The following is a 22975-nucleotide window of genomic DNA, read 5'->3' as shown; positions in this document are numbered from 1 at the left end:
GGCCATGACTGTTTTCGACGTTATGACCCTGTTTTTTCTTACTTGAAAGTTTGGCATTGAGGCGATTGAATTGATGACTAGACGGTGGTATTGTTTTTTGCTGCAAAAAAGAAAAAGAAAAGGGATATATTGCTTAGTTAGATGCGATTGATTATGCGGATACCCTGAGATGAAACATTGGTATTTTTAGAGTTATGCATATAGTATGTTTTTAATGATTTAATTCGAATTGGCTTGATATACATTTTGTGCTTTTCATGTATTTATTTCATGAGCGCGAATGGCGCTTGGCTTATTAGTGATATGCGCTCGGACATGATTATTAGAAGGCTAATATTGCTCGGCTGAAGCGAGAAAGATCAGGTGAAGGTATATAGATGCAAGTTTTTCCTTTAGTAAAGGCCGAGGAGAGACATGCATGAGATTGGCGCGTATTCGGTGATGCTTTTATTGGGTGCTTGGAGATGGTAATGCGGGGGAAGTCGGCGATTGATTTAGCTGAACTAGTTGCTGGATTTGCACTATTTACTGGGATCTATTTTGATCTACTGGGAGAAGAACAGGTTATTTTTAGTGAGTGGCGGTGCTGGTGCTGGTCGTTATATATCACCTATAGAGCCATGATAGTTATGAATGAGGCTTTCAAAATCATCGCGATCTATGTACCTATATCTCACACCACGCAGGGTCCAGCCACAATTCAGTTGACATAATCAAATTGATACTGCTACACCAATCCAACAGGTATATTTTCTCTAATGACGACCTTTCTTCAATTGTTTCAGCTTACCTCAACCGTGGTCCGATGAGGTCAGCTGCTCCCATTCCCCACCCCCACTGGAAGACAAGCGCTACACACCACTGATGGACTTGCACTTATACGGCCAAAGCTGCGTCAAACCAGCTATAGCGGAACATGCTCCGACGCGCAATGCAGCTCTCCACGGGCATCTCTCCCGCGTATTGAGAGAGAAGCTACTGCAGCACTAATTATCAAGTACGACACAAGCAAGGGGGTAAAAAAATAAGAGCCCAGTGTTTTTTTGTGCTGCGGAGTATCGGTGGTTCGATATACTGTAGTACTGAGGGTGGTGTGTAAGTGATGAATGGCTTGCACGCCCCTCCACCAATGAAAGACATTCCTCATCCCTTGTCCAACCCAAGCTAACCCTTGGCTTGCGCAGGAAAACGGTGACGGGGGCTGCGCGTCATGGACCAGATCGTACTTGTTGCTGCTGGATTCACGGGCTGGGCTGGGCGGTGGCGGGTTTTGATTTGACGGCAGGATTGCTGAGCTTGGCTTTCCCCGCAGCGGGTGGTGACGAAGACGATAGCTGGAGAGGGTGAGGGTGAGAGTGAATTGGGCGAATGAAGCGAAAAGCCATTAAGTAACAAGTATTGCGAGGCAGAGAGGATAACGTGTTTTTGCTATATATACTGGCTGGTTCGCAAATTTGCCCTTGCTTCCAACCTTCTTTTTATTTTAGGCCCTTTTACTTCTTTTCCTTATATATATATATATATATATTCATCTGGACGATTAGGATTCCATCTCCCACGGCGTGAATTGGCATTCTAGGGCAGCCTTCTCGTTATTTTGCTCGAGGCTACAGTACCCTCAACTCGCCGCGTCATCGGATTCTCGATACTTGTAATATCAAAAAGGAAAAAAATTGGAAAGAAGCAGACATCATGTCAGGGTGGGATGCTTGTAAGATTCCCCTAATCATAATCTCGCCTTCATACAGATTGCTTATCACCGTCCTTTCTATCATCGCAGGGAACCCCTTCCAGAGGAGGGAGACGCACAGCCATGGCTCGGTCCTCGCATACAAGATCTTCACTTTGCTGACCTGGCTGGTGTCGGTCATTGTCAGCGTATACTACTCCACGGGATGGTATCACCACAAGATTGACTTCCATCGCATATGGGACCTGAATGACGCGCACCGCACCGCTTTCACCATGAACCACATCCTAGCTGAGGTTTACTGGTAGGTGCTCTCCTTATATCCGCAAGATGAGATAATATTCTGACGCAAAAGAAAATAGGGTTGTGCTTTTCGTTCTTCAATTCGGCTACGCCACCTCTCTCTTCTCCAGCAGCGCCGAGGTCGTCCATGCCGCAGCCAACGTCGGCAGCCACTTCATCTTCAACAACATCTTCCACATCATCTTTGTCCTGCTCTTTGTGAACTCGCACTTTGCCATTGCCGAGGTCATTCTGATTCTCAACTTTGCGAATCTCAGCTCGCTGTACTTCCGCCACAACACCGCTCCGCGCTTCATCCATGTGCCCGTTGCTTCGGGCCCATTGGCATGGACCTTTGTGGCCATTTATTGGAATGGCGCCATCATGGTGCCGCACCCGCACACCCTGGTGGCTAGAATCTTTGGCAACATCTTCATCTGGTCTATTTTGGTCTATGGACTGTTTTTCATTGTTACCTACAGTGTAAGTCGAAAAATGTGTTTCCTTTTTCAGTCAATTGCCAAAACAGGTAACTAATAATTGTCTTCACAATTAGGACTACACCATGGGCTTCGCTCTCAGTGTCCTGTCTGCCGCAATTGGTGTTGCTCAATTCAAGCGACAGGTCATTGCATTCCAGTGGATCTTTGCCTTTGTCATCATGGCTGTTCTCTTCGTCCTGACAATCGCCATTGCTGCCCCGCGCGCGGCCGGAAGAGACGCCAGATGGAGGCGCATCACATCTGCAGACCAGGAACGTGCACCGCTCCTCAACGAGTCTGCCGCCTAAAGGAAAGACAAATAGCCATCAATTCTATCGCTACATCATAGCCAATGGCGTATTGACATTGGTTCGAAGCGGCGAGAGGAGATAGGGTTCTAGGCCGCACATGTTTCACATTTCACAACAGACAATCACCCGAAAGCCTGTTTGCGGTAGGTTGAAAATACATCCCTGGTGCTTATCATGAGTGTATGACGTAGGGGAGAGTAACACTACAGATTCTGTGAATCGAGTTGTATTTATGGGAGTTTTTGGGTCAAGTTGATTTTGATGTTGAAATTGAGAGATTGGTAGTAATTCATTGGTTCGCTTTCAAGATTTGCATATAGGCACTTAAGCATACCTTAGTATCTACGATGGTAGATTCATCCATCTTGGATCTTGTTCTTACTTCCGCTTTCAGTCGGCTATTTATAGCTTATACGAATAAAATGTTTTCGATGCAATTCATGGCTTGTAGATTTCCAAGATTAGCTCCGATTGCGTTCAATAAGGACCATTTCTTCCGTGAAACGGGTGATTCGCTGCTCGGAATCTCCCTACTGGTGAGCATGAGCTTGGCTTGACGGCTCAATGACGTCGACGGTGTACCGCTTTGGCCACTCGTATCGATAAGACTAGCATCGGATCAGCCCACCCCACGACGTGGCTGTAACAGAACGCAGGGATTCGTGATATTTGCGTGCACAACATAATCTGATACCTGTGTGCTTGCAGTAATATTGGGTAGTATCACTTCGTCTTCTTATCATCTTGTTCATGCGGCGTTACAGCAGATGAAGCCTCTCCGGCCATTCCCCTTCCCGCTAAACATTGGGACGGATATTTGCCAGATATCTCGCATCTATGGCATCCTAAAGAGCCCTCGGTGCATGCGGTTTGTGAACCGAATCTTATCGCCAGAAGAGCAGGCCAATAAAGACCCAAGGCTGCGATGTCTTGAAGACCGTCCCATTGTTAAGCCCTTTCAGAACAATGAGCTTTACCCTTTTGAAAAGAGCAAGGGGGGCGCTTCGATTAGCGAAGAGATAGCTCGTCAGGATCCAGATGTATGGACAGCTGCTGCGTTTGTTGCAGGCAGGTAAGCAAGCAAGCTTTGTGATTGGACAATCAAGCACACAAACTTCACCAAAGAGGAAATTTCTAACATGGTGAGCTGCACGTAGATTCGCTGCTAAAGAAGCGGCCATCAAAGCTCACTCGCATCGTCGACTCACTTTCCATGACGTTGTGATTGAGCGCCGCGGCAGAAAGGAGGAGCGTCTAGGGAGCGGACCGCCAGTAGCGCGGATCAAGGGCGAGACCGAGGCGGATGCGGATGTGAGTGCCATGATTTCGATTAGCCATGATGGGGATTATGCGACGGCGGTTTGTATGGCGTATGATCCGAGCGTGGAAGTGGAGGAGGGTGATGAGGATGATATCGTGCGGCGGTGGAATATGGGCGAGATTTGCTGAGATGGGATAATTTTACGATAGATTACCATGAAGCAGGCAAAAACTTGAACTGTTTTAATTATCTACTTATGACGATGTCTTGAAACTGCGCCAAGTCAAAATAAAAGCAAGTGATTTTCTAATATCGACATACAGAAAAGCAAAAAAAGCAAATAGAGCAGTTTATTCGCTCGACGTACCAGGGACTCGAACCCTGAGCCTCAGACTTAGGAGGTCTGCGCGCTACCATTGCGCCAGCACGCCCGCTATGGTCGGTCGATTGCTTCGACCAATCGCGTCTAATGGAGTGCGCGAATTTATTTTGACTTATAAAGCTGCTTTTAGTTACAATTACTCTTATTATTAGATGGGCTAGCTCTATCAGATGTATCTTGTATGAATTAGTGCTTGTTAAAAAAACAAGGATGAAGAATTGCTGGTCGATGGAAGGCGGCACGCCATGGCAATTTATCCTTCGCTCCTGCCTTTATGGACGCAGTGTAATAAGATACCAATCTCACATTTCTTTCTTCTCCCAAAGTGATACAGATGTATCTTATCAGTCATCTATTCGCATTTATCCAGGGGTGTATGTGAATGTGCCATCATCATATCATATCAAACATCGCCTACGTTACTACATTCACATCTACTGTTGGCTTGCGGCTTGCTCAGCGTATTCCAAGTACGCAGGCTTTCAGCACACTACTTATTATAGCCAAGTCGAAATCCACTGCGGGGAGCAGAACGAGGCTTAGATCCTGGCATGGCAGCCCTGTTCTCTCTCTACGAAGCAGAGCTAGGCTAATAAAGCATACAGGCTACTTGATCAACGGGTGTCACCCCCGAGACATTAAAGCATATATTGCGCGCAGTGGTTTGGGACATGCATTACTTAGTTGGGTTACCGGCTCGCGCTCGTGATCAGATAGATGACTCACCTGGTGAATAAGCTGCGAACTCATTGGCCTGTGGGTTTGGGTCTTCATACTACAGCAAGGGTCATCCGAACAGCACCTTTTCGGTGCGTTGGCTACCGAGCACGCGATAGGCACTAAGTAGGACGACATGGTTAGTTATGGGCCTGCTAACCGCTCAATTCAGGAACAGCCCATGCAGAGCCAGGATCCTACCGACCAGAATGCAGTATACCGACAGTTCAAGCTGTCAATGCGGAGCATATAGAAGCCGAATACTGCTTGATGCCGACATGCAGGCTACTAGTAGTTATGCGTATTGGCACTCTGGTCGACTCAATTCTCTCTGAGAGTTCACAATTCAGGTTTCCCATTGAGGCTGCCGCCTAATGGAATGAGCATATGACACGCAATTGGACCACACCAAGCGCGCCTTTTTCAACGTAACCCGTCCAAGGCCTGTAGCTGCAGCTCTGCCGGTGCCGCTTGAGCCGTGCCCAGGAGGACCGGCGCCGTTTCTTGTCGCTATATTGCGGCCATCCTAATCATTTCAACGGCATAAGGCTGGATAAGGTAGGCATGCCTACTTCATACTCTGTACTTATTCGCCTACATTGAATCCTTCGTTGCCCATACGATCCGTTAAAACCCGTGCTTCAACAGCCGTACAGATATTTAAAACGACTCACTGCTGCAGATTCAAATATGACCTCTTCATGAGAATCATTGACCGCTCATAGATGCATGGGTCAAATGCTTCCTTCCTTCTGTAATACTTCGTACCAGACATTCGCCTTTTTTGTCCCAAAGAATCGGTGAGCGTTACAAAGGCTGGCTTCTCATAGGCCGCCCCTTATACAAGACTTCTTGCCTGTGAGATACGCGGCACCAAAAGCCCACTAGCACACCAAGACATTCCCGTATCAGTCATTTGTGGGGAGTCTAGCGCAGGGATTTTTGCAGCCACGGCGTGTTCGTCAGGGATTTCAGCGCCCTTTTCAACGCCGAGCGGGACGTACAACGCCTGGGATTCGGTAGCGACTCGGCGGACTTAGTCGGGTGTTGGCAGCCTTCTCACTGGGGCCCACTGTATTACTACTACATCACGATTCAAAACTCCAAGCATTTCGTCTTCAATCTATTCTTTTCATCCTCTCTCTACCCAATCCTTATTTACTCTTTCCTCTGTCTACTCTCCAGAGAGGGCAGATTTTGGGTGACGGCATCATGGATGTCGTTCTATCCCGCCTCAGCACACAGTTGCTCTCGCCACTGAGCACAGATGAGTTGCTATTTCGAGAGCCTCTAGCGTTTCTCAGCAGGTACGTCACCTACATCTCATGCATTCTGTTATCTATGTTACAATGGCGTACCCTCCTCGTATCTTGTTTGATGGATGCCTATCTCCTCTCCACGCCGATATTGGAAATTGTCTCTTTTTTGCTGACGAGAATCTACACATTTTAGCCTCCGTGCTGATGACTCTGAGACTGAATGGATAGCTCGAGTTTCCGAGTTTGCTCGGTCTGGAGTTCTCCAGGGTGCGCTTCTCGCTACCTCAGCGGTTTGGCTGACATTTCGTCTTATTCGGCACCGCAAGAGCACCGTACCAGCCAATAGAGCCAAGGCTTCATCCATTAAATGGCCCTACGAAATTGCGTCGCAGGCCTCCCGTATTGCCTCGCTAGTCTTTTTGACTTTGGCTTTCATCCAGGGGCATGTGCATTTGCTTAACGTAGTTGTCGTTGCCTACGCCTTTGTTCTTGGCTTGTTACGTCCCATCAATGATCTCAATTGGCGCCATGTAGCTCTCCATCAAATCAACTACGTCTTGACCGCCACGTTCTTCATCCTAGTGGCCGCGCAGCTGCTTCCTTGTATTCAGGTTGATACGGATCAGTGTATCACAACCACCAGCGTTATTGGCTTCCTATCCTCACTTGGTGCAGCAATGATTATCGCCTTGGCCACTCCGAGAGAGTGGGTTCCGCCTGTTATCAAGCATGATTTTCCAGGATACACAGAAGATAATGAGCCGGCTCCTGAGGAGACCTGCAGCTGGCTTAACTATTACTTCACCTATGAATGGCTGACACCTCTTGTGTGGAAAGGCACTAGACAGAAACTTGACATGTCTGGCATCCCGACGCTAGCTTGGTACGACGAACCCATGTATTTACTCCAAAAGATCCAGAAAGCCCGATCACTATCTAGAAAGACTTTGTGGACAGCATTACGATTTCAGCGCAAAGAGCTACTGCTGATGGGCTTCTGGGCAGCCGCCGCTTTTACCATGGAAAACGTCTCTCCGTACGGCATGTTTCGGCTCTTGGATTACATCTCCAGCCCTGACAACGCAAGCTTCCATCCCTGGGTATGGCTTATTCTCACATTTGCTGGTCCCTTGTCGCGATCGGTCTTGTTCCAGCAGTACGTCTTTAACTCAACTAGATTGATTGTCCGAGTTAAATCTGCCATGACCCAGGAATTATACCACAGGGCTCTAGGGTCAATGGAGCTGGAAGAAGATCCGTTTGATCTCAAGGCGGGGAATGCTAACAAAGAGAAAGAGGGCCAAAACGCCCAAAAGTCGACATCTGCTGGTCGCCTAGCAAATTTGATGGCTGCCGACGTGGATGCTGTCTTTCGGGCACGAGATGTAATTTTGGTCTCTACAGGTGTTCCCGCTGGAACAATCATCTCTCTCTTTGGACTTTATAGAATGATGGGCTGGGCATCTCTGGTTGGAACGGCCGTGCTGCTACTCGCAACCCCCCTGTCCGTGTATATGGGTAGGATGATGTATGGCGCACAAAGACGAGTGAGAAAAGCCCAGGATACACGTATATCTCTTGTTGCCGAGTATCTAGCTTCTATCCGTGCCATCAAATATTTTGCTTGGGAGGACCCCTCCACGGACCGAATTATTGCGTCCAGGGCAGCGGAACAAAAAGAGCTGTGGCGCGTGGCTGTCTTGCAGACCTTGGTTAACCAAGTTACGCAGGTGTTCCCATACATCGGACTGTTAGTGATGCTTGCTCTGCACGTTGGAGTAGAAAAGCATCGTCTTGATGCTTCCACTGCGTTTACTGCTGCCTTCCTTGTGAAGAATATCCGTAGAAACATCATGATGGCCAGCGCGTTCTCAAGAAACTTTGCCGCCGCCAGCGTCGCTTTTAACCGGTTGGATACTTATTTTGAGAACACTATACCTCTCACTCGATACCCGGTAGGGCCATTGAGGATTGAAGGCGCCTCATTCCGCCGGAACAAGAAGGCAACCTTCCATCTGGAAGACATCTCACTAGATTTTGTCGAAGGTGGCCTCAATGTCGTCACTGGTCAAAGTGGGAGTGGTAAGAGCACACTCTTGCTCGCAATTCTTGGTGAAACTCATCTAGAAGGTGGCAAAGTCACAGCACCTAGTGATATTGCATTCGCTTCACAGTCCGCTTGGCTTCAGAATGAAACTATCCAAGCCAATATCCTCTTCCAAAGCCCCATGGACCGTGCTCGGTACGACAGGATAATTGAAGCTTGCTGTCTCAGCGTGGACTTCAAAGAGCTGTCTGACGGCGATTTGACTGTCGTGGGTGAGAATGGTACTTCATTATCTGGAGGTCAAAAGGCTAGAGTTGCGCTGGCAAGAGCTTTGTATTCACAAGCATCTCTCCTGCTTCTAGACGATATCTTTTCTGCCCTCGACGCGAAGACTTCGGCTGGCGTTTGGAAATACTGTTTCTGCAGCGACTTGCTCAAAGGCAGGACTACTGTTCTGGTTACTCAAGTCCCTTGGATTTCGTCTCAGGCAGATCTTTCTATCTTATTGGACAGAGGGCAGATCAAGAGTGCAGAACCAAACATTGGTGTCGTTCGCCAACCAATTACAATTGCCGAGGTATTGGGAGGAGATGACGATGATACTGAAGACGAAACTCAAGTCGGCACTGAAACCCCTCCTGAGCCAGAATTACAGTCCAGTGGTGATGCCCTCAACGATCCTACAAAGGTTGCCAACGAGATTTCAGCAAATGATATTGTGAATCAAGAAATGAAGGCGTCAGGCAGGATTGGCCGGCTTGAGGCCTTGCAGTATATGAGATACTTTGGCCATCCAATCTTTGCCATCTCCATTTTGGTTGGACTCGCCGGCTCCAATGTCTTTTTCTTTGCCTCTAGCTACTGGATGGGTATCTGGGTGGACGCATACAACAACAAGGCCCATGTAGACATTGCTTATTACATGGGTATCTACGCTCTCTTTACCTTTTCTGAAATTATCTCTTTTGGATTTGTCATTGTCGCTTTCGAATGGGGAGCATGGCGTGCTGGCCGCAAACTTCACAATGACTTCATTCGCGCAATTATGAGTGTCCCCCTGTCATGGTTCAAGACGATTCCCATCGGCCGCATCACCAATCGGTTCTCTGGCGATATGGCTTCTATTGACTCTGGACTTAGCTCTATGCTCCGAGTGACTTTCGACTCAGTCATGATGTTGTTTGCTCGCATCGCCGCTGTCAGCTCAATTATGCCAATCTTCATGTTGCCGGCCCTCGTCACTTGCTTTTTCGGTGTTGTGATTGGAGAGATGTACACACGTACGGCAGTCATCATCAAGCGGCTTACTTCATCTGCTCAATCTCCCGTCTTTTCTCAATTTGCCGATACTCTTGCTGGACTACCCGTTATCAGGGCTAGAGCAGGAATGAGCGAGACTTTTGGTCGCGATTTAGCATCCAAGTTGCGTGTTTGGTCAGCCGCGGCTGAGGCCAACTACAACTGTAACCGTTGGGTGGCCATGCGAGTGGATTTTGTCACTGCGTTGGTGGCTCTCTTTGCCGGCATCATCGCCCTCTCAAAGGTGGGAGTTGTCGGTGCTGGTTTGGTCGGTTTCTCCTTAAACAATGCCAACGGTCTGAGCCAGACTATTCTTATGCTGGTGCGAGCCATGAATGATCTCGAGGTAGAAATGCAGAGCTTCCATCGTGTCAAGGAGTATGTCAAGCTCGAACCTGAAGGAAAAGATGACGTTACATATCCCGAAGAAGGAGAATACGCGGATGACGATAGCCACGTAATTCCCAAGAACTGGCCAAGATCAGGCGAGATCGAATTCCGCAATGTCACCATTAGATATGATCCTGATGGCCCCAATATTCTTACAGATGTCAATCTCAAGTTCAAGGCTGGAGAGCGAGTTGCAGTTGTGGGACGAACGGGCTCTGGTAAGAGCACTCTGGTTCTATCTCTCTTGCGGTTCACACACATTGTTTCTGGCCAAATCCTTTACGACGGAGTCGACATCACGAAAGTTCCTCGACGTAAATTACGTGAAGGCCTTACAATCATCCCCCAAGAAGCGACATTGTTCAACGGAACCGTGGAATCTAACCTTGATCCCACTGGTCGTGTTCCAAAGGAAATTCTCGAGAAAGCATTAGAGAATTGTAGGGGTATCGCATCCTTTTCTAGCGACGACTCTTCTGATGAGACTATTGCCGATGATGTTGATGACCGCTCCGTTCATAGACAGTCCCAGGGCATCTCTCTATCAACACAAGTAGATTCGCGCGGGGAGAACTTTTCTCATGGCCAACGCCAAGTATTGTCGCTCTGCCGTGCTCTTATTCGCCAAAGCAAACTGATGCTGCTGGATGAGGCAACGGCAAGCATGGACTACGAAACCGACAAGGGTATCCAGCAAGTGCTCCGAACTGAACTTGAATCTGCGGGTAAAGATCGCACACTGGTGACGATTGCTCATCGCCTGCGGACTATTATCGATTATGACAGCGTTGTCGTTATGGGTGCTGGAAAAGTAGTTGAGTAAGTTGCGATGTCTTTTGATGCTAAGAATGTTTTATCGAACAGTTTGCTAACCGATTTGCTACAGATACGGCTCCCCTCGAGACTTGTACAACTCTAAAGGTTTATTTTACGACATGATATACCACAGTGGTGAGATGGAAGAGCTGCAGGAAATATTAGAAGATAAATAATATGATGACTTCTTTATGTATATAGAAACTTTTTTTATATGCGATGCATGGGGATGGCATTGGATAAACAAAAACTGCCCAGCATAGTGGCGAGCATAGAGATGTTTTACTCTATAAGCTTAAAAGGAGAGACGTGAGAATGGAAGCATATTGCATAATTTATTCTTTTTTTTAACAATAAAAAACAAATAGTACTAATACATCGGATCACACACATTAAGCATAACTCTCATTATCTCACGATTCGCTGCTGTGCTTCACTTTTGCTCTGTGGAGATCTGAGAGGCTCATTTTGTATAAATGCTCTCGGAATCCGAGGCCCCACCAACCCACTAACACGCACGCCACTCTCCACTCTCCACTCTTCTTAGATGAACCAGCCCAAGAAGTCTAGAAAAGAAAAAAAAATTGGACAACCTGTCACCAGGCCGTTCTGGAATTGAACTGCTCACGGCAGGGCTTGAACCTGCGGCCTCCGCATCACTAAGATTTCAACTGAAGCTGAAGTATTAGTACGAAGCTCTAACCAACTGAGCTACGCGAGCTCTCGATTTGGCAGAACTAGATGTTAATTTACTTATAGATCTCTGCCAATCTGACCTCTCTCTATGTAGGCGGCTTTGGAATTCTCATGGAGAATATCAGACTATTTATTACTTGAGATAGTTGGAATAGAGTCATTATCTATGTTTTCTTCTTCGCTATAGTGAAGTATTCGTTTAGTAAGAAAATTTTCGTACACAGACAAGCCCTTGTGTCCCCGTTTAATGTAGTAGCAGCATAGTCGATATTGCTTCATGACTCGGGGGTTTTCTTACCCTATACTTGCCGGAGTTATTTGCAGCTACATGTGCTTTTTTGCCATGATGTAATATTATACAGCGCTACGTTATAAGTTTATATATGATATGACTGTAATTGGTCTTAAATGAGAATTTTTTGTTGCAATGGTGTGTTTGCATCTTTGAACAGCCAACCCTAAACATCGATATAGCCAGTGTTCTTAAAAGCCACGATGTCTGTCTAGAGTAAATAGCGGCGTCACTCTTATCATCATTTCATGAATGGAAATTTTCATTATTAATTAATAGTATATGCTCGCCCAAGTCTCACTCAAGTCTCCGCCTCTTATTATGCAGCTCATCCTGCCACTCATGCGCTGAGTCTCTCCGTCGACCCAAGCCTCGCGCATCATAGCTATTATCAGGAGCGGCGACAACGCTCAAAAGCAACTTTGCGTACGCAGCGGCCGTAGCAGCAGCATATTCTTGCCACAGTTTATTCTTGAACGCATCTGCATAGTCACAGATTCCCCGAATGACAAGAGATGGGAATATGTTCATTATGCCTGCAGCTTCCATCTCAAAGCACAGAACGCCGTGTTCTTGTGCCCATTTATCACGGGCCTGGGAACTTTTGATTACATGATTTCCGGAGGCTATGAGTCCGTAGTGAATTTCTGGATCATTTGTTGGCCGTCGACTTCTCTGCTCAATGTGGCTATCACGGTTGGCGCATTCTTCTTGTGATTGGCATTTCGAGCATGCGGCTTTGAACAGTTGGTCGTGTTCTTGCCCAGGGTGTTTGTATCTCGATCTCATAGATTCCGGGACTCGGTTTATTATTTCATCGAGATATGGCTGCAAAGGATAAGAAGCAAGGTCTGGATCCGATCGTAAAGAACTTATAGCAGTCATCAAGGACCGGGGAGGCGGTGGAAGGGACCCCGTCAACTCGAAGACATTATTATCCTTTTCTTTGCCACGATCGTATTGAACCACGCCCGGGTAGCCGGCCGTAGGTAGGCTCACGACTACATCTCCGAGCCGAATATCGTTCTCGAGAGAGGGTGCACCGCCTCCGATGCCAACCATCAAGCAGAATCTAATGTTCGGGAAGCTTCTCCTCATGTTTGACGCAGAATCAGCTGCTGAGGTCGTTCCGTATTCTGGGAGACAAGAAGCAACAATCATGTGTTTCCCCATCTGCCCCAGCGCGTAGTGGTTACTATCTCCGGATAAACTTTCAAGATTATCGTGTTTTTTATCGAAAAGGGCTCGCACGGCCAAAAGCTCCTTAGGCAACGCACAAAGTATACCGACTGTATATTTTTGCTGGGGGCGGGTTTCGTTACACGGTATAGAGACATGCTCTGGGAAAGACGTTTCAACTTGTCTATTAGCTGAAGGGCCAATCGATCTTTGGGTGCTTGATCGAGGAAAATCTATCCTTGGTGATTCCATATCAACTTCGATGCCACTGTCTTTGAGAGAATCTACATCGGATACGTTAGGCGGCGGTAGTTTTCCCTCACTCGGATGACCACAGTCTTCATAAATCCAAGAAAAGCTAGAATTATGCCCGAAGATTACAGCTCCGGGGCTTTCCAGAGGAATATCAATCTTCCTGGGTAGCAAAATGTTTGACATGGCCGAGGGGAGTAGTGATTGTACTGGGTCGCTGTGATCTTGCCCAAGTATTCCTTTGCACCGACACGTTCCAAACAGACTCGTCGGCGTGTGCCATATAATGTCATGGCTAACTCTTACCTGGATATCTTGATGGAGATGGTTATCTTTTACCAGTTGGCTCAAATCAGAAACGCAAGCTGCAAGGTAATACTTTTGTTTTGGCATCTCAGCCCAGTATTCGCATATATCGGTGCCAGGTGATTTGATTATATCGCCAAATCCGCGCCCAAAGAGAGTAACCGCATGAATGGCTCTGGTGAAATCAACCCAACTTTTCCCGCGTGGTTCTAGAGAGGCCACTCGCGGGTAAAGCGGATCGCGGCTCATTGCTAGATCGTTGAATTCCCAGCCTTCAAGGTATCGTCGTGGTTTATCAGCCATATTAACGCCACGCTCGCCAGCAATATCTGCTTGATGATCGATGAGCTTTTCCAAGATGTTGTAAAAATATTCAATTCTGCTCTCCAGCAATAGATACCCATGTTTCTCACGGTACAGCTTAAGCGCCAAATTTTTTGGGTTAATGAGCACATCAATAGCTGAGTCAGCCATGAATGGTTTTTTTGATTCTTGAAAATTCCTTTCCCTGAAGATGAAAGCAGAGTTAAACTTATCTGTGTTGTTGTATGCCAATGATGCCCTTACTATATGCAGCAAGGCACTTGTTCCGTTGACGAGCCAGCCGCGTTTCTCGCTCTCGTCCCACAGCAGCACATATTTAGTAGCAATCCATTGAAGCCTCGGAATATAACCGCTGCGGGACACATGGATAGGCGTTTCTTTGACTCCTAGACTGAATGTGGGACCGCCGACTATGCACCGCCCAGGAGATACGTAAGTACCGACGAGACTGCAGCCTTCATGAGGCGTAGGCAGCGCGGAATTAGCAACAAAATAGTTTGCCTGTGCTGAACCTGCGGAGAGTTGGCATTAGCGAAACCCCTCTTGACGTTTTAGAGAAGGCCCTACCAGCATAAAAGGCGGCATCTTCGCACCAACCGAGAACATGTCGACATTGTTCTAGATCCAGATTGTTGGCATATCCCAAGCTGGTTATGTTGCTATCGAGATAGGATATACGGTGCCCATCTTTATTGTAAGCCAGGTGCCAAAATATCATGTCACCAATTCTCTTTGTTGGAACCAAGAGAATGGAAAAACCTTTGATAAAGGTCATCCCTTTAAAGCAATCCACTCGCTGTGTTCGAGCCAGACCCGCCATTATATTGAACGGAATCTCAGCCCCGGTGCCTGTTTCAGCCCTCGCTGGAATTGGATATCCTTTAACTACCATTGGATTCTTGAATAGGTTGTACCAACATACGCCATTCAATCCGCCAGGATCTTGCTGAATCTCGTCCCTGAAACCTATCTTGAACTTGACAATAGTATTCTTAGCAAATAGCGGCTGTGTCGCTTGAGAGCTGATAAATGGACTGCAGCAAGCAAGTCCTTGATCGTGTGGAGATGTACGAAGTGCGGCGCCGAGCCAAGCAAGTTGTTCCCCGGCTTCAGTAATAGATGTCATAGGCCCGTCAGCCGTAACTATGAATTTTGTTCCATCAATCCTTGCACTAAACTCTGCCCCTGTGGATAGGTCGTCTGGAATATCTTATTATTATTTATAATCAGCCTCTACTTTGTTGACTTACCCGTGCTGTTATACTTGAACTTGCTGCCTACCATGTCTTTTATCAGCCGCATAATTATACTTCCGGATGATGGCCATGTCTGATTAATATATTGGCCGCATGTTGTTACATATGAATCCTGATAGGATCCAGTCACCGTAATTGCTTTTTCTATTGCCTCGTGTAGTTCAGTAGAATACTGTTGTTTCTCTAGAAAAGCCTTAATATCCCAGTCAACTTCGAATATGGCATTATAGATTTTAGCGGGTGTGTGATTGCCAATTTGGAGCGATGACAGTAGAGTCTGTGTAATCAAATTCTTAATTGTATCCATGAAGCTCGGCTTTGCTGGAGCCATGAGAAGCTCTTTTTTTAGGCGGCTGAGAAGCCACTGATAGCCCTCTGTTTTAAGGATAAGCTCACGGTAGGCGGCGAACCTCGGATCGGCGGCATCTTGGAGCTTCTGCGGAACGGTAGCACCCGAATCTTTCTGCCACTGTGGAAATTGAACATGAGGGGGACGTATCTTTGCTGGTATCCCAAATTTTTGTCCAGCTGCTTTCCACTTGTTGTTCTCATATTCTTTTATAGCGTTCAACAGCGCCTGACTCTGGACAGACTGATCAATCAATGAGACATCAATATTGGAACCAGATTATTATTTACCTCGTCTTCAGCAAACTTAGGATAGTGCATATCCGTGTACCAGTGCTTTTTGATGGAGCCCTCTGTTCTTGTGGGGAAGGCCTGTAGATTTCAGTTAGCTTCCCCTTTCTCTTCCAGATCTTTCTTTATTCCTTTTCCATAATTATACATACCTTGACAATCTCGGCCCAGCTGTTTCCGGCATTTCGCATCTGCTTCAACCGCAGCTCTTCCTCAGGGGTCCAGAGCGTGTTGATCCGGCTCTTCGATAGCTCTATTTTGCTGAAATCGTCCTTTGCCGAGTCAATATTGGTGTTTGCTGAATTGATATCGTGACGCTCATTGAATTTCGGCAGTATACTCCTACCATCCTCTGATTGAGTTCGGCTGAGATCCAAATTTCTCAGCCAGGCACCAACGGTATCACTGATTGATACATTATCATTATCGGAACTGGGAACTGGTGTTGTTTGAGGATTCCCTTGCTCGAAATATCTCTTTTGGAAAGACGTAAAAATTTTACTAATTATTAGACCATTTATACAACGTATACCACGCGTTCAGTAACTTACTCGCGATTCCGCAAAATAAAACTCTCAATATTGTAGTGCATATCAACTGGCACATTATGGCCAATTCTGATCGCAAAAGCTTCCAATAATTCAGGAAGAATACTTAAGACTCGGTTACGAGCATTCTGGTCCGTATTTACGTCTCTAACAGCTGTAAATAAAGAATCTGCCAACCACGAGTTATATATTTCAAGCTTATCACGACCGATATCGGAGAAGTTCCAGTCTCCTGATTTTGTTTGGTGGGAGTGATCGATATCTGTTGTCACACTGCTATCTATCCAAGTAGATCCAAATGGTGTTAGCCTTCTATAGTGACCATAACCCTTGACTAGAGCGCTACAAGCCACTGTAAACTCACCATTGACTGAAGGCAACTGAGTCTTGCTGCCGGCACTGCTGCCGACAGTCATGTCGAAGTCGCTTGATGGGGAGTCCCAGCTTAAATACCTCCTCTGTGCTGTTCGAACAACTTTCTTGTGCATAATAGTTGGAGTTTCTGGCAACTTAATTCCGTCATCACCGTCTATAATTGTTTTAAGCGCGGGTAAGAGAGTTTCCCAACAAAGCACCTTGATATCTACCTCAAGGTTACTAGGTTGGGGATTGGACAGGCCCATGATGAGCTTAAATAAGTCTTCTGTCTCAGCCTCAATCTTGGAAACTGTGAGAGGGCGAAAATTCTCCAAAATGTCGAGGATGTGAGTCTTCTGCTCAGCGCTAAGTCTGTATGGCGAAGGCCACGAACGAAGCCACTCAATTAGATCAATTATATCCTCTTCAGTGAAATAATAGACGCCTGTAGCATCCTCCTTAATGCATGAGATGTAGAAGCTGTTAGGCGGTGGTTCCCCATTTGAAGAAACTGTGTGGAAGCTGATTTGTAGAGTTGATTCAATCAGAAATTTTCGAAATACCACTATACGCCGACAGTCATGCAGCTCTTCAGGGGACCAACCCTTGGTCATTGCATCAAGGTCACCGATGACTTTCAAAGTTACTTTATTCGGTGCCTGGGGACCGTAGTTCTCTTTGCTATTCAAGGTTGTAGAGGTCTGAGTTGGGTACAGTGTTTCATTATTGATATTCTCACCAGAAGTTTGTTGTACCATCATCCGCGGCGCTGTAAGCAATGCTAACTGTCAGGTACAGATAGGAAGACTTATGAAGCTTTATAAAACGACCGGAAAAGAGATACTTTAATACCTTTGCTCATTCTGGGCGGGTGTGTAGAAGACGTGGAGCGCCGAAGAAACGAATATCCAATATTATGTGTTATTGGTTCGGGACTAGAGCTCTGGCCCCTCTCTGCTTCATGTCGAGATGAATCCATCTGTAAGACACTGAATATTTGATACTTTATAGAACCAGAACTTTGAGTTCATCGATACTTCCATACCCGTTGATTATGATAAAGAGGCATATAGAGATACAAACTTGCTAAAGAGTTGGCGTTTACTTCCCTATAGTTAGGTACCTACTATCAGTTTATAGCCGCGGATTATTATTTACCCGCTACAGACAAGTAACTGCAGCACGGTATTTTGTTGACCAGAGTCGTGTGATTATAGGCTAGCGCTTAAAAGCCTGGCGTGATTAAGCCTTCTCATAAGCATGGTTTTGGTCAATCATCTCTCTGAACGTGTCATTTTCGCATCTTTGTGGCATAATTTCCAATATGTCATATAAAATGTAGTGAATATCTGTGCATTGGAATTTTGGTGCTAGCGATTTGCTCATTATGAATTTGTAGCGTAAAGTGATAGGCAGCATCTCGTAAGAGAAATGGGTCGGTGTAAGAAACATCCAGCGTATGCAAGAGTAACTTTAGTGGGAATTACCATCCTAAAATTTCCCAAAAGGCAATAAGAGAGCAAGATGATTTGCTAAATACAAATTTCTACCATTTAATTTTATAACACGGTTTATCGGTAAGAGTCAATGCGTTGAGAAAGCCTGCCAGCGTTTTTGCTGCTGTTTGGGTAAGTTCCACTCTCCGTTTTGAGCGGCCCGTCCCGTGGTCCACACTTTGCCGTCACCACATCGACTGTTGAGCGAAACAATCGTAGAATTCATTCCCACGGTGTTGATGAGCCGATGCGGAGGAATATATATATCTAAGTAAGGATATCATAATCAGATGACAACGTCCCCGAAGTTCCGTATCAGTGGTATATAATTCACTACAGAAGCAGTTGCGAAAGTAGCGTATTTCGCCTTGTTTTCTATAATAGCGGGTATCAGAAACAATAGAAGGGAGATATGAGTTATATGATTGAAGCCCCGTTATATAGCGAACCTAGAAAGAAAAAGGCCTCTGTCCCCACGAAAACGAGCTTGAATCTTGAATCAGGCAGGTGATGTGAGTTATATAACTCTACGAAAATTTTAACTGATCTTCGCAAAGTCCTCAGACGTTATCTTCATAGTGTGGGCCATTTTATATCCTACGGGCTACTACTATGAATGCAAATACCATCTTGGGACAACAGATCTTTAACTGTATTATCATTATTTACATAGGTACAATAGGCGCTTGGTGATTGGATGTTGTCTGGTAGATAGATGTACCTTGGCTGCCCAGTACTATGAACCCCTGAAATGAGATATATGAATTTTTTAGCAGTTAAGTCGCTTTATAAATACTGAAATCCCGCTTTATATCTATTTAACGCAGACGATGCCTCATCAGACTGTATATCGGATCACATGGGGTTGACCATCCTCATTTAGTGTCTTCATAGTACTTTCTCAATGAGACCAGCGAGACGCAAGCGAAATTTGTATGTGAATACAACTAATCGTCAAAACTGTGCTTAATTATCCATATTCTTTATTGAAATTGGTGTAACCATCAAGAATTAGAAACTATAGCTAGTCCAACCACAGTTATCGTAGCCGTAAAGCAACGAGGCATTGGCAGATGCCAGATAGATGATGGAACGCACAACTCCTTGGACTGGGGTCACCATCCAAGCGCCTAATTCACTCAACACTCTTCATCTTCTTTTTCTCCTACTCCACAGACTTTACAGTTTCATTTAGTCATAGAAAGGAGGAGATACTGTCTGTCCCATCGACTATCATGCATGCTGCGGCGTTGAGCTCCTAGGAAGTGGGGTAATACACATACCATCATCTAAAGCTATATTTTGCGCTGCATAAATTATGTATCATTCGCCTCTTTCTTATGAGAACAGAGACAACTTCTTCCCAGTTTTGATATTGGATGCATCGGGTGTTGCACTCGACAAAGGCGGCACGGATGGTGGATTCTGTCTCATGCATGAAGTAAGAGGGGTAATTGACCAATACTGTTCGGTCAAGATGCATCCTTACGTTCTGCCCGGCTTCTGCAGGTCGGGACATCGCAATTGTAGTTGCATACAAGGTTCTCCCCATACCATTAAAGACTATTACTTTACTACAACTTGAAACGTAACCATTTAGCGTGTCATCCTATGTCTTACCTGAATCGCAGTAGTATCCCGAAATCCGTATTCAATGAAAGCTGAAAGCATGGTTGTATCCCGGGCGGCTATGCCGCCCCGGCTCATCGCTTTGCCCGATGGTAGGGTGGTCTCCACTGGTGTTAATCCTTCCTGATCGTCCCTGATCGTCCCCACCCGGATAGCCACCCGGTATACTCTATATTAGCGTCACATCTAACTACGTATGTCCATATGATCATATTATTAGCCATTTGTCTGACTTCATACTTTGAGACATGCTAACGGCGATTGTCTAGCTCAGTTCTCGTTCCACTGGATGCCACGTCACCCCGCAGCGTCACTTTTTAACATGCAAAAACTGAGATGCCAATAAGGCTATTTGATCGGCCAGTCGGCAAGACACGGCGTGGATATAGAACAGATTGCTAGCAAATGGGAATCAATCCTAATGGTGCTACTGCAATATTACTACTAGTAATACGGACTAGCAATACTACGTCGTAGTAGTAATACTGATCCGTCACCTACGCTATCTCATCTCCTGCAGATTGATATCCACCATAATCCACCATCTTCTTTCTTACTGGGGGAGATCTGCATTTACTACTAGATGCAGATGCAACTTCACCTAAACAAAACCAGTCAGTTGCGGCATTGATCTCACCTTCAGCTAGCCACGACTCTCAGCTAGCCATGAGCGAGAATCCGACACCCTGTCGGCATATGATCTCCACAAGTTTTCAGCTCTCCCGCTGTTGGTGGAATCCGTGCATGTAAGACACGGGATAAATGTGTACGGAACAAATGTTTGTCTCAAGATGTTTGATCATAGACGTAAGAGTAAGAATCTAAGAGAGTGCCAACAGACGGCTAGAATACGATACTGGTAATAGTTCGGACTATTTCTTTTGGGCAGCTATACATACGTTTATATTATGAGCTACAATTCTATATATACGGATTTAAATAGATATCTATATTGTATTCTTTAATATAATATTACAATGTATTGGTAATATTTTCCTTTCTATACTATTTTTACAGCATTTTATACCTATAATGACAGATATGAAGCCTCTTTTGTAAACTGTTTGGGTAGCCACCAAGGTTCCACTGGGAATATTTGACGTCAAAATCTAGGCATGCAACCGGGACGTAATACTATGTGGTACCGCATGAAATGGGTGCATGAGGAGGCAATGTCTTTGCCGCCACATCCTTGCCTTAGAACCATGTTGCTCTTTTGCATGCGTACAAGTGGGCATGTCGAACGGATGGAGGGGTATATAAACTCGTAGATGCTTTACTTCGTTTTATCTGCAAAAGAAATATTTCAATCTAACATCTTTCCATCCTGCTCACATACATTTACAACTTCCACATTCTTACGCCATCATGAAGTTCTTGTTCGTTCTCCTGCTCACTGCGTCTACTGCGTATGGCTGTGGAAGCAACGCATACAGATGCAAACACCCTGACAAGACAATCGATGAAATGTGGAAGGTGACGCACAGAATCTGCAATGACTTGAAAGAAGACGACTGCTATTGTTCCCACTGGGCCGAATACTACTGTGATCCCTTTGGGGATAATATCGCTGAATTCAAGCGTAGATGCAATAACGAGGGCGAAAACTGGTACTGGTTGGAATGTTAAAGCAAGGTACGGCCGACACTGAACTTGGGTGAGGAAAGTATATATTGGATGTTAATAGCTTTCTTTAGACTCTTAAGAACGGCATTGTGTGTGCTTGGTAGCGCCGCCATCAAACGATGGGAATATCGTATTGATGCTTCATTTGGTGCGCTACAATATACTCTTGGCCTTATTTGAATTGGTGGATGAAACGCATCTTAGGCGAGTCGTATATAACTTGACGATTCCTCTCATTTTGATCAAGTCGACATACATCAATATACATTCAATTCTGCTAATCCCTCGCTAATTGACTTTGACTATCATCAAAATGTGAATGACCCGTGTTCAATATTGCTCAGTAGTTTGCCTTCTCGTCCTTTATGCTTGAAATAGGTGCACCATTGCCCTATTTACATACGTACTTCTTAAAGTTTTACTCTCTTAGCCACCATGTATATATCACCATTGCTTTGCTTTTCTTGAGCCATCTGACATCACTGGCTTAAAGTTATTTCGTCAATCTTGGAAGCTACGTGATACATCCTAAGCAAGAGCAGACAACGCCAATTATTACAATTTCTTACAGGAATAAGTAACCTAAGCCTGGAAACTCGACTTCTGCTACTGAAACTCGCCTTCTACAGCACTTGCATAGCTCAGCATAAAAATAAATTCGAATCTACCAAATACAGGATAGATGGACATTCGCATACGCTCCTTACAATTCCTCTTTAGCCGAATCCCACTTGCAGAAATTGATGTGAAGCATGGTCCCATACGCTACCCAGCCACCTCCATCCCAGCCATTGTAGCAACTATCAACTATTTCCGCAAAGGCTGACTTGCAAGCCGCCTTCGAGGAGAACGCTCCAACCATTCCGATATTGGCAGTGTGTCCGCTGCTGTCGGAGAAGCTCGACCAGGTGCCAGTTTTCTTGTCCCAGTGATTTTCACAGTAATCATCCGCGTGCTGAGTTATTTCACTCTTACTGACGCAATCCAACTTGTGTGCTCCCTTGTTGTGGTTGGAACACTGGCCAGCGATGGCGCTTGAAGCCAACGCAAGGATAGTAGAGGCTTTCAGAAGAAACCGCATGGTTGGTATATATATATAAAAAGCTATAGAATAGATTAGAACGCCTCCACAAGAGTTTCTGTGGTGAGATCAGTACCTACTGGCTCAATTATGAGAAGAATTGTCGTTTGGATTGGGTTGTAGGCGATGGTGTAAGACCGAGGGGCGTAGTACTAACTTTTATATTAAAATCAGGGCGCTCTTTGGGCATAGAATGATTTATTACGTGAGCCAGCACATAGCGTTATAAGATAGATCAATCAATGGATCACAGTGACCCACGCAAACTCAGATGACGAGAGGACTCCCGGGTGGCACTTGAGCTGGAAATGGCTTGGACGGGAGCTCCCGATACACTTACAAGGATCGGAATTTAGTT

The 22975-nt window shown here is 45.7% G+C and overlaps 6 protein-coding genes and 2 non-coding genes across 8 annotated transcripts; 4 read left to right on the top strand and 4 right to left on the bottom strand.

Annotated features, from left to right (window-relative positions):
• Nucleotides 1-1420: 1420 nt before the first annotated feature.
• Nucleotides 1421-3378, top strand: GGI43DRAFT_88846 (DUF1774 domain-containing protein). Its single transcript, XM_083210466.1, has 3 exons — nt 1421-1994; nt 2053-2455; nt 2529-3378. The coding sequence occupies exons 1-3, from the start codon at nt 1693-1695 to the stop codon at nt 2760-2762; spliced, it is 939 nt and encodes a 312-aa protein (XP_083059198.1). The 5' UTR covers nt 1421-1692; the 3' UTR covers nt 2763-3378.
• A 75-nt stretch (nt 3379-3453) lies between these two features.
• Nucleotides 3454-4362, top strand: GGI43DRAFT_408707 (uncharacterized protein). The gene is made up of 2 exons (XM_083206397.1): nt 3454-3837; nt 3923-4362. The coding sequence occupies exons 1-2, from the start codon at nt 3533-3535 to the stop codon at nt 4212-4214; spliced, it is 597 nt and encodes a 198-aa protein (XP_083059197.1). The 5' UTR covers nt 3454-3532; the 3' UTR covers nt 4215-4362.
• A 23-nt stretch (nt 4363-4385) lies between these two features.
• On the bottom strand, nt 4386-4457 carry GGI43DRAFT_t145. The gene has a single exon. It is a non-coding gene; the product is annotated as a tRNA-Arg (tRNA).
• Nucleotides 4458-6081: 1624 nt separating this feature from the next.
• GGI43DRAFT_88804 (P-loop containing nucleoside triphosphate hydrolase protein) lies at nt 6082-11325 on the top strand. The gene is made up of 3 exons (XM_083210465.1): nt 6082-6432; nt 6578-10939; nt 11007-11325. Exons 1-3 carry the CDS (start codon nt 6338-6340, stop codon nt 11110-11112), a joined length of 4563 nt encoding a protein of 1520 aa, XP_083059196.1. The 5' UTR covers nt 6082-6337; the 3' UTR covers nt 11113-11325.
• A 232-nt stretch (nt 11326-11557) lies between these two features.
• On the bottom strand, nt 11558-11657 carry GGI43DRAFT_t144. The gene has a single exon. It is a non-coding gene; the product is annotated as a tRNA-Ile (tRNA).
• A 564-nt stretch (nt 11658-12221) lies between these two features.
• GGI43DRAFT_423762 (uncharacterized protein) lies at nt 12222-17647 on the bottom strand (the record flags this gene model as incomplete). The annotated part of the gene is made up of 8 exons (XM_083208284.1): nt 12222-14192; nt 14229-14497; nt 14553-15185; nt 15236-15710; nt 16033-16381; nt 16432-16704; nt 16882-17486; nt 17630-17647. The coding sequence occupies 8 exons, from the start codon at nt 17645-17647 to the stop codon at nt 12222-12224; spliced, it is 4593 nt and encodes a 1530-aa protein (XP_083059195.1).
• Nucleotides 17648-21066: 3419 nt separating this feature from the next.
• GGI43DRAFT_408693 (uncharacterized protein) lies at nt 21067-21817 on the top strand. Its single transcript, XM_083206396.1, has one exon. The coding sequence runs from the start codon at nt 21279-21281 to the stop codon at nt 21537-21539; it is 261 nt and encodes an 86-aa protein (XP_083059194.1). The 5' UTR covers nt 21067-21278; the 3' UTR covers nt 21540-21817.
• GGI43DRAFT_408692 (uncharacterized protein) lies at nt 21810-22640 on the bottom strand. The gene has a single exon (XM_083206395.1). The coding sequence runs from the start codon at nt 22615-22617 to the stop codon at nt 22240-22242; it is 378 nt and encodes a 125-aa protein (XP_083059193.1). The 5' UTR covers nt 22618-22640; the 3' UTR covers nt 21810-22239.
• Nucleotides 22641-22975: the final 335 nt, after the last annotated feature.

The sequence above is a fragment of the Trichoderma evansii genome, assembly GCF_050947405.1.
Source record: "Trichoderma evansii strain SZMC 28006 chromosome Unknown GGI43scaffold_14, whole genome shotgun sequence".
Classification (NCBI taxonomy): Eukaryota; Fungi; Ascomycota; class Sordariomycetes; order Hypocreales; family Hypocreaceae; genus Trichoderma; species Trichoderma evansii.
Note: the sequence above shows the minus strand (reverse complement) of the source record. Positions and strands in the feature narration are given on the sequence as shown.

Excerpts from the sequence above, each read along its gene's own strand:
- GGI43DRAFT_88846 (XM_083210466.1), top strand. The coding sequence starts at position 1,693 with ATGTCAGGGTGGGATGCTTGTAAGATTCCCCTAATCATAATCTCGCCT. Across the intron at positions 1,995-2,052 it reads ATCCTAGCTGAGGTTTACTG|GGTTGTGCTTTTCGTTCTTC; the intron begins GTAGGTGCTCTC and ends AAAAGAAAATAG. Across the intron at positions 2,456-2,528 it reads TTTTCATTGTTACCTACAGT|GACTACACCATGGGCTTCGC; the intron begins GTAAGTCGAAAA and ends CTTCACAATTAG.
- GGI43DRAFT_408707 (XM_083206397.1), top strand. The coding sequence starts at position 3,533 with ATGAAGCCTCTCCGGCCATTCCCCTTCCCGCTAAACATTGGGACGGAT. Across the intron at positions 3,838-3,922 it reads GCTGCGTTTGTTGCAGGCAG|ATTCGCTGCTAAAGAAGCGG; the intron begins GTAAGCAAGCAA and ends AGCTGCACGTAG.
- GGI43DRAFT_88804 (XM_083210465.1), top strand. The coding sequence starts at position 6,338 with ATGGATGTCGTTCTATCCCGCCTCAGCACACAGTTGCTCTCGCCACTG. Across the intron at positions 6,433-6,577 it reads CCTCTAGCGTTTCTCAGCAG|CCTCCGTGCTGATGACTCTG; the intron begins GTACGTCACCTA and ends TACACATTTTAG. Across the intron at positions 10,940-11,006 it reads GGTGCTGGAAAAGTAGTTGA|ATACGGCTCCCCTCGAGACT; the intron begins GTAAGTTGCGAT and ends GATTTGCTACAG.
- GGI43DRAFT_408693 (XM_083206396.1), top strand. The coding sequence starts at position 21,279 with ATGAAGTTCTTGTTCGTTCTCCTGCTCACTGCGTCTACTGCGTATGGC.
- GGI43DRAFT_408692 (XM_083206395.1), bottom strand. The coding sequence starts at position 22,617 with ATGCGGTTTCTTCTGAAAGCCTCTACTATCCTTGCGTTGGCTTCAAGC.